The 9,983-nt window shown below is 47.5% G+C and overlaps 1 protein-coding gene across 1 annotated transcript in view; it reads left to right on the forward strand.

Annotated features, from left to right (window-relative positions):
* The first annotated feature begins 3,254 nt into the window (after positions 1 to 3,254).
* Positions 3,255 to 9,983, forward strand: part of LOC119330860 (histone acetyltransferase GCN5-like) — a 23,918-nt gene continuing 17,189 nt past the window's right edge. Inside the window, exons 1-7 of the mRNA XM_037603994.1 lie at positions 3,255 to 3,815; positions 3,912 to 3,976; positions 4,056 to 4,136; positions 4,278 to 4,349; positions 4,657 to 4,825; positions 5,100 to 5,143; positions 5,268 to 5,367. Of these exons, the coding sequence (XP_037459891.1) occupies positions 3,366 to 3,815; positions 3,912 to 3,976; positions 4,056 to 4,136; positions 4,278 to 4,349; positions 4,657 to 4,825; positions 5,100 to 5,143; positions 5,268 to 5,367 (981 nt within the window). The 5' untranslated portion in view covers positions 3,255 to 3,365. The remainder of the gene's footprint in view (positions 3,816 to 3,911; positions 3,977 to 4,055; positions 4,137 to 4,277; positions 4,350 to 4,656; positions 4,826 to 5,099; positions 5,144 to 5,267; positions 5,368 to 9,983) is intronic.

The following is a 9,983-nucleotide window of genomic DNA, read 5'->3' on the forward strand; positions in this document are numbered from 1 at the left end:
TTAAACCATTTCTTCGCCCAATGATGGTGAATCTTTTGCAGCTTGTTGTTCCTTTCCTGAGCAGTTTCTACTCCAGGTGGAGTCTTGTATGTTTCCTGATCAGACATCTGATCCACGGTATTCCTTTCTCTTCCTCAGCGACCCTTCTTGGGATCTCCATCCAAGAACATGGTTTTGGAGTCTGTGACTAGCTCATCCTCTGGCTGACTTTAAGCCGAGGGAACATCATCATCTTCTTCAGCAGATTCTGATTCGACCTTTTTCTTTGGCGTTCTTGGCAGTTTTGCTGGTTTTCTTTCAACCATTTTGCTTTGTCAGCCACATGCGGCTGCTGTGGAATATCTTCCTCTGACCCAAAATGCTCATCCGAACTATTAGCCATGACCACTCCTGATAAAACAAACGCAAATTCGAAAGGAAACACAGAAAGAGGTCACAATCATACACCAAAACATTCTAACTCAAAACAGATAAGTTTTCGGAAGAAGCATGGGATTCATGATGTACACTAGCAAGATATCGTTGAGAGAGTTGCAATATGCCATAAGACAACATAACTATTCCTCTAATATTTCAATGTATTCACAGTGAACCCTAAAGATCTACCGCAAGAGACTATTCAGCGTCCCGGATATTGCACTATATGCATCGGCTCCGAATCATGTCTTTGGTCTATAGTTGGGTTGCCCGGCTCCTGTGTTTACCACCTTACGTTCCGCAAGTTCGGCTAAGGTAGTAAAGGGAGCACTACTGCGATTGTATTTCTGGTTCATCCGGTCAAGTACCTCGGTAGAGAAAGCCGAAAAGTGACTGTCATGATATGTGAGAGCTGGTCAATGATCCGGTGATTTAGTGTTATACTACAAATCGTTCGCGATTTTATGTCGTGTTATACGAGGGGCTGGGATTTGACCAAGCCGTGTTGCCAAGCCACCGTACTCCAGATTGCCATTCACGCAACATGGGCTAGTACTTAGCCCCACCGATGGACTCCTATGGCTAAGTGAGGATAATAAAGTCGTATGGTCTGATTGCCTAGTTCATCTAGCGTCGCCTCCTCCACGGACCAAGAGTTGGATAAAGAGTGGACACACGTTTTTGAACACTCCGGAAATACTTTCATGGGGGCGGAAGCCGAGGACTGGCAATCTTCAAAAATATAACGGCCGAACAGGAGGATAAACTGACAAAATCATAAGGCGCAAGCATAAATATTTCACACCACGAGTTCATTAGATGGTCTTTACAAACCGAACTCCACTACTCAAATATGATATCCTTGGAGCATTGGCCCTCTACAATCCAGGCTCCCTCGAGGACCTCGCTGAAGTACTTCTTCGGCTTCTGGTGATCCTTGCCTTCGGGCGGACCTGCGGTGGCAATTTCGGTGGCCTTCATCTTCGCCACCGGCCCGCTCGTCAGATGCCGGGAGGGCAGCTAGCTGGTCCATGCACGCCTCGACTCCCTTCGTCGGCCGTCTTCTTCGTCGACGCCTGGAAGCTGTTCGACAGTTTGCCAAGGTATAAAATGGACTCCGCCGACGAGTTCTTTTTTCACAATTTCCTTTGCGACTCCGACGATTCATCGTCCGATGACGAGGAGGAGATATTGGCTGCCGTGTTGGTCCATCACCACCTCAATAGCCAGCGACCGTTGTTTCGTGGCTCCATTCCGAGCCACCTTCCGGCGTTGAATCGCAACCGAGAGAGCGGGCATTTCCTTCTTTGGAAGGACTACTTTGATACAACAAATCCGTTGTTCAAACATCAGAAATTTCGCCGCCGTTTCCATATGAGTAGGCATCTTTTCAACCGTATTAGAGATGGGGTGCTAGGCTACGATGACTACTTCGAGTGCAAAGAGGACGTCGTTGGAAAGATTGGTTTCTCCTCTTATCAGAAATGCACTGCCGCCATCCGAATGCTTGCATACGGAGTGCCCGGTGATCTCATTGATGAGTACGTCCGTATGAGCGAGTCTACATGCCTAGAGTCCCTGTACAAGTTCCGCAAGGCTGTGATTGTTGTGTTTGGCCCTGAGTACTTGAGAGAGCCGATTGCTGAAGATACAACCCGTTTGTTGGCGATGAATGCCAGCAGGGGCTTCCTAGGGATGCTTGGCATCATAGACTGTATGCATTGGGAGTGAAAGAACCTCTCTTCTGCTTGGCAAGGGCAGTATAAAGGCCATATCAGGGCTTGCACTGTCATACTTGAGGCCTGACATCTCAAGATCTCTGGATCTGACACTCTTTCTTTGGCATGGCCGGATCACACAATGATATCAACATGCTTCAATAGTCACTGGTGTTTGCTAGGCTTGCCAAAGGCAACAGCCCACCGGTGAACTTTACTGTCAACGGGCACAACTACTACAAAGGATACTATCTGGGTAACGATATCTATCCTCAGTGGACCACTATTGTCAAAACAATCCCCAACCCTGTCGGAGAGAAGAGGAAAAGATTTGCCAAGGACAAGAGAGTGTTAGGAAGGATGTCGAGCGTGTCTTTGGTGTTTTGCAATCTCGATGGGGCATCGTTTTGCATCCTGCTAATAGCTGGAGCACGCCGGAATTGTGGGAGGTGATGACTGCTTGTGTGATCATGCACAATATGATCGTAGAAGATGAGCGTCCAGAATGTCTGTACGATCAAGGGTTTTAGTTTCAGGGTGAGAATGTTGTGCCTGAGCATGAAGGAGCGACAACATTTGAACAATTCACCCAATTCTATCATGACATGCGTGATTGAAAAACTCACGTGCAACTGCAAAATGATTTGGTTGAGCATATGTGAGGTCATGTTGGCAACCAATAAATGTATGTTCTTTATTCGGCTTGCAAAACTATGTGAGACATTTTTTACTTGTATTCGACTTATAAAACTATGCTATTTTATTCGATTAAACTATATTATTAGACTATATGTTTGAATGCAAAAGCAATGCAAAAAAAAACCTATTTGTTGAAATACGGCGGCTAGCCGACCACACCGATAGATATGGGTTGGCGCGTTGGGCGCACTGCCAATCCAAATTTTAAACAGGGCGAACGCCGAGCGAGCGGGCGATCGACCCAAACAAAAAAAAGAACAAAATTACCTTCCGTTTGAACCGGCGCGTTGGAGTTGCACTTAATGGGGTTAATGGAGGCTTTCTCACGAAGCCATTGGAGAAGCCCCACAGAACCGAAGTTTCCTGTCCGCTGACTAACATTGGTTTCTACAACAAAATACATGGTCCTACTGCCAGCGAGACGATAGAATTCGGCCGATTTCGAATACCTACGCAAACGGCAGAAGACACAGAACCTTCTGGATTCCAGATCTCCTCGAAACCCTACCCCCTCGAACTTCTAGAACCTCCATGGACGGCCTCGCGGCGCCCTCACCCTCCCACTCCGGCGCCACGTCGGGCGGCGGCGCCTCCCACCGCAAGCGGAAGCTTCCGCCACCATCCCTCTCTGACGCCACCGCCGACGAGGACGACGACACCACCGCGCCGTCGTCCCCCGCCACCTCCCTATCCTCGCCTTCCCGCCCGTCATCTCCGTCCTCCTCCCACTCTGACGAGGATGACGACGACTCCCTTACCACCTTCACGGCCGCTCGCCTCGATGCCGCACCTGCATCCTCCTCCGGCAGGCCTCCGAAGCCCGACTCGTCGTCCGCATCTGCCGTCACAGCGGCGGCTCCTAAGCCCGATGCCGCGTCCGCGGCGGCTGGAGACGGGAAGGAGGACTCCAAGGGGCTGTTCACGGACAATATCCAGACTAGTGGCGCCTACAGCGCCCGCGAGGAGGGTCTCAAGCGTGAGGTGAAAACTTAGCTTTGAGTTAGTTTGTTTGATTGTTGTTAACCGTGTTAGGGTTCATTAGAATGAATTTGCTAAGGAGGTTAATTTATTCTGCAGGAAGATACAGGGAAGCTGAAATTTCTCTGTTATTCTAACGATGGAGTCGACGAACATATGATCTGGTGCGCATTCTAATTCATTTCATAGCTTCAAACTTATGAATTATGATGGTACTTGTTATTGACTGCATGTCTTCCCCAGGTTGGTAGGTTTGAAGAATATCTTTGCACGGCAGCTCCCTAATATGCCCAAGGAGTATATAGTCCGACTTGTTATGGATAGGTAATGCCCAATCTAATGTGTGTATGGTTTATAATGTAGATATGGATAATGCCACTGTGGTTTATTTTTTGAGGGTTGCTTAAATTTCTTGATTCCTAAATAGTACTCACAACGGGTAACTAACTGTATTTTGTTTTGCAGAACTCACAAGTCAATGATGGTTATCAGGAATAATAATGTTGTAGGAGGCATTACTTACCGCCCTTATGCAAGGTAATGTTGCCATTTTCAGAGCTAGCATTTCTTCGGTCTAACCAGATTATCATTTAGTGATTTGTAATGATCTGATGTCTCATACAACTGTATTTACTCTTGGAATCTATCTTTCAATCAATGATCTCAAACATTTACCAGGTTAGATTGCAGGATGGTATGTTTACATTTATTTCTCTATGTTGGTTTTGTTTATACTATACTCTGTTTAGCACCATGTCAGTGATCTTCCTTTTCTGCTGCATAAGTTAGTGTCACAAGCCTGCCGCATAAGTTAGTGGCCTAATCGCGCTTTCAAAAACTGTAGCCAGAGGTTTGGAGAAATAGCATTTTGTGCAATTACAGCTGATGAACAAGTTAAAGGCTATGGAACAAGGCTAATGAATCACCTGAAGCAACATGCCCGAGATGCTGATGGCCTCACTCATTTCTTAACTTATGCAGATAACAATGCTGTTGGTTATTTTGTAAAGCAGGTGTGGCCATCTGACCTTGTATAACTTGCTCTAAAATTTATGTATCATGTGTTAGTGCTAGAAAACTAAAGTCCCATTTATTATGTGTGAATATTTGAAGCATCATGTATTTTATAAAATCAATATTTTCCATTTTGCAGGGTTTCACAAAGGGAAATGAATAGTCTGAAATGAAAAATTAAATTCCCATCCATTATAAAATGAAGCTACACCTCAGCCTCACAAAATGAATATTTTATAGAGAAGGACATAAATAGTTATTTTCCATTTGCAGGGTTTCACAAAGGAGATCACATTCGAGAAAGAAAGATGGCAGGGGTAAGTCTGGTCTACAACATATCTTTGTAAATTATTTTGGCTTGTCAGGTTATTATGTTCCCTAATGAGTATGCTATTGATCTATCTAATTGTACCTTATATATTAACAGCTTGCTGGTTCTAGGTACATCAAGGACTATGATGGAGGAATACTAATGGAGTGCAAAATTGATCAAAAGCTTCCGTATGTTGATCTAGCAACAATGATTCGCCGCCAAAGACAGGTGTAGTGCCAGGCTAATAGTTGCCCTGACCATGAACCGTGTGTAATTAGCTCCTGCCAATCTTCCAATTGAGAACATGTAGATGTGATGTTAAGACACTAGTAAAGTAGGTGCAATGTTCTAGAAGCAGATCTATTAGACCGGGTACCCGGCAAAATACCCATAACAGCCCGCCCCCCTTTGAGTATTCAAAACCAGGTGGTCAACAGGTTTTAAGAGGCCGGGTTAACCATCTGTTTACCCGGTATATTCTATTTACTGGCCTTTAGCTAGGTGGTTAATGAATAGTGAGTTGTTTTGTGATGTGGGGCCCGAATTACACCCGCCGTGCCAAGCCAAAGGGCAATGGTGCCAAAGCCTAACTACCCTCTCAGGAACTTAACATGTGACAACTTGGTATTAGGAGGTCAGATCCTTGGCTCCGCATCGCTACCATGGGTTCCCCCGTTACCTTTGATGACATGAAGAAGCTCCTGGGGGACACCCTGGATGCCAAGCTGAACCTCAAGCTTTAGAAGATTGAGACCGTCATCAATGACCCCAAGGAGCAGGCATCAGCCTAGCGATGGGCCATTGCTTGCTTGGAGATGTCTGGTTCGTCCAATGCCCCAACCAAAACAGAGGTTGAGCACTCCAACGACACCAGCTCCTAGTATGGTGATTGCTTCAAAAAGGCAGGCGGTGCCATGCCAAAATTTCATAAACTGGAATTCGCAATCTATGATGGCAAGGAGGATTCGCTACCCTGGTTGACTCGCGTTGAGCAAATTTTTGAAGGACATGGGATAATAGAGGACCAAAAAACTTGGCTCGCCTCGTACCATCTGACAGGCAAGGCAATTCTATAGTAATGTGAGCTTGAAATCGAGTGGGGTGGTTAACCTCCTTGGCATGACCGCACAAAGGCACTCCACAAGCACTTTGGTCCAAGGATTCAAAAGACACAACTGGGTGGCATAAAAAAAATCTATGATAGCTCAATTCAGTCGATGAATAAGAGGATAAGTTCCTTACCCTTGCTGCTCGCTGCTGTGACCTTACCGCAATGCATAGGGTGGAATATTCATTGTTGTCCCGCACAACCCCATCTGCACCGACGTCGGCCTCCAGTACCCGATGACCTTAGAGGAAGGACATGGAGCATGCCTGAGCCTATGAACAACGCACTCTGGTGGATAAGGACAGTTGGGACACTGATCCGATACTCTTAGCCCCATCTGGAATCAAGCACGCACCTGCCAAGCTGTTGACTAAGCCGTCAACACTTGTGCCAGCACCACCACCTCGTTCAGTTGTGGTCTCAGAGGGTGCCGACAGCCAGTTGCATCGGGCAGGAGGCCCTTCAAGCGGCTCACCCCTACTGAGATGGCTGAGCGTCGCACAAAACGGCAAGGCTTTACCTGTGACGAGTAACTTGCTCCCGGGCACCGCTGTAAGCGGCTGTTCATTTGCTACATTGAGGGGGACAATGATAACTATGACGAGGAAGACACACCAGACATGGAAGTGTCCTTGAACGCCCTTATCTCACTGGCATCAACTTTGCCAATACCATGAAGCCCAACAAAGTACATTACCCTTATCAAGGACATGTACGATAATGTTGTGACAACTGTTTGAACAAGTGATGTCGACACTGATGACTTCCCGATTAAGATAGGACTGCATCAGGAGTCAGCTTTGAGCCCTTATCTTTTTGCGTTGGTGATGGATGAGGTCATATTAAGATAGGACCGCACCAGGGGTCCCATGGTGTATGCTCTTTGCGGATGATGTGGTGCTAGTTGACGATAGCCGGACGGGGGTCAATAGGAAGTTAAGAGTTATGGAGACAAACCTTGGTTTCGAAATGTTTTAGGCTTAGTAGAACTAAAACCGAGTACATGAGGTGCGGTTTCAGTACTACTAGGCACGAGGAGGAGGTTAGCCTTGATGGGCAGGTGGTGCCTTAGAAGGACACCTTTCAATATTCGGGGTCAATGCTGCAGAAGGATGGGGGTATTGATGAAGATGTGAACCATCACATCAAAGCCGGATGGATGAAGTGGCCCTAAGCTTCTGGCATTCTCTGTGACAAGGGTGCTTCGAAAGCTAAAAAGGCAAGTTCTTCAGGATGGCGGTTTGACCCGCAATGTTGTATGGCGCCGAGTGTTGGCTGACTAAAAGGCGACATGTTCAACAGTTAGGTGTGGCGGAGATGCGCATGTTGAGATGGATGTGTGTCCACATGAGGAAGGATTGAGTCTAGAATGATGATATACGAGATAGAGTTGGGGTAGCACCAATTGAAGAGAAGCTTGTCCAACATCGTCTGAGATGGTTTGGGCATATTCAGTGCAGGCCTCCAGAAGCTCTGGTGCATAGCGGATGGCTAAAGCGTGCAGATAATGTCAAGAGAGGTCAAGGTAAACCGAATTTGACATGGGAGGAGTCCATAAAGAGAGATCTGAAGGATTGGAGTATCACCAAAGAACTAGCTATGGACAGGGGTGCATGGAAGCTTGCTATCCATGTGCCAAAACCATGAGTTGGTTGTGAGACTTATGGGTTGCACCTACCCCAACTTGTTTGGGACTAAAGGCTTTGTTGTTGTTGTTGAGCGGAGGTGGAAAGGACAAGTTCCCCACCCCGATGGTTGATGAGCTTCTAGACGAGCTTCATAGGGCCGATTCTTCACTAAGCTGGATCTCTGTTCAGGCTATCATCAAATGCGCATGCACGATGATGACATCCAGATGATGACATCCACAAGACGACATTCTGGATGCATCAGGGGCTTTTTGAGTTTGTGGTTATGCCATTCGGCCTTACCAACGCACCGGCAATGTTCCAGGTGCTCATGAACACCGTCCTTTGACCATTTCTCCAGCACTTTGTCCTCGTATTTTTTGATGACATCCTCATTTACACAGTCCAACATGGGCTGACCATGTGCGCCATGTTCGTGCAGTTTTCTAGGTTTTGAAGGAGCATCAATTGGTCCTCAAACACTCCAAGTGCATCGAAGGTGGCATACTTGGGCCACATCATCTCTGAGGTAGGAGGCGCAATGGACCCAGCCAAATTTCAGGTGGTCAAGGACTAGCCGACGCCACTGACGGTGCACACTCTTCGTGGTTTCCTTCGCCTTGTAATATACTATCGCAAGTTCATCTTCATGTGCGATTCGCAACGGTGCTCCATCAGGCAGAAGGAGCGGTGGCTTGCGAGCCATGCCAAGTTGGCGGCTTACGAGCGTGAGCTCGTTTGGCTCGTCCATGCTATGTGGCATTGGAGGCCATATCTATGGGGGTGGTCATTTCGGGTACACACAAATCATTTCAGCTTGAAGTACATGCTTGATCAGCGCCTATCAACAATCTCACAGAACAATTGAGTTAGCAAATTTTACTCGGGTATGACTTTGTCGTCGAGTTCAGGCCAGGAAGACTTAACATAGTGCCAGATGCTCTCTGTCGCTGGGAGGAGGACCATGGTGCATTGTTGGCAATCTCAGTCCCCCTCATTTACCCTTTGAGGATCTGCGGGCTGAAATCCAACCCAGAAGCTCGAGGTTGGTGAGCTGGCTGCCAAGTGGGGATACATCAACGGTCTCATTGCATTCAACAATTGGGTCTATGTGTTGGACACTTCCCACTTGTTGCCTGCTATCTTGGCAGCCACAGGCACGAAGGGATACAAAAGACTCTGCATCGGCTCTGCCGTGATTTCCATGTGCCATGGGACCATGCTGTTGTGGAGGAATTTGTTCGTTCTTGCACCATTTGTCAGCCCAACAAAACCGAGCACTTGCTGCCAGCTGGCCTTGTACAACCACCTCAGGCGCCATCTCAAGTGTGGGTAGACATTTCCATGGACTTCATCGAGGGCCTTCCCAAATTCCGCGGCAAGACTGTGCTCTTGTCAGTGGTGGATCGCTTCTTGAAGGCAGCACACTTCATACTGCTTGCCCACCTATACACTGCTGCAGCTGTAGCACAGGCCTTCTGCACAGAGATTGTCCGTCTACATGGCCTACATGTCGTCTTCAATGGGAACCGGTCTTCACCAGCAACTTTTGGTCTGAACTATTTCGCTTGGCTGGGGACATGAGTTCAGCCTTTCACCCACAGTTGTAAACCGTATTATTGCCATGTATCTCCGCTGCATGACTGGGGACAGGCCACGCACTTGGCTACAGCAGGGTTGCCTTTGGGCGGAATACTGCTATAACACTTCCTTCCAGACAACACTCCATGATACGCCATTTAAGGTGCTATATGGCTGAGATCCCCCAGCAATGCACTCCTATCAGCCAGGAGCTGCTCGTGTGCAAGCCGTGGAGGTCTTAGCCAAGGATTGTGATGAGTTCATTCGTGAAGTTAGGAACCATCTCCTCCAAGCACAGCCGCGTGACAAGAAGTTTTATGATGCCAACCATCACGAAGTTGTCTTTACGGTTGACCAGTGGGTCTGGCTACGCCCCAACCACTGCTAGTGGCGTCCTTAGGAGTCAAACGGGGCAAGCTCTCTACACGTTTCCATGGATAATCACCGAGAAGGTTGGTCTAGTATCAGCTCCAGCTCCGGGCTTCACGACGTGTTTCATGTCAGTCAGCTCAGGGCTTTCCATGGAG

The sequence above is a fragment of the Triticum dicoccoides genome, chromosome 1B (assembly GCF_002162155.2).
Source record: "Triticum dicoccoides isolate Atlit2015 ecotype Zavitan chromosome 1B, WEW_v2.0, whole genome shotgun sequence".
Taxonomy (NCBI): domain Eukaryota; kingdom Viridiplantae; phylum Streptophyta; class Magnoliopsida; order Poales; family Poaceae; genus Triticum; species Triticum dicoccoides.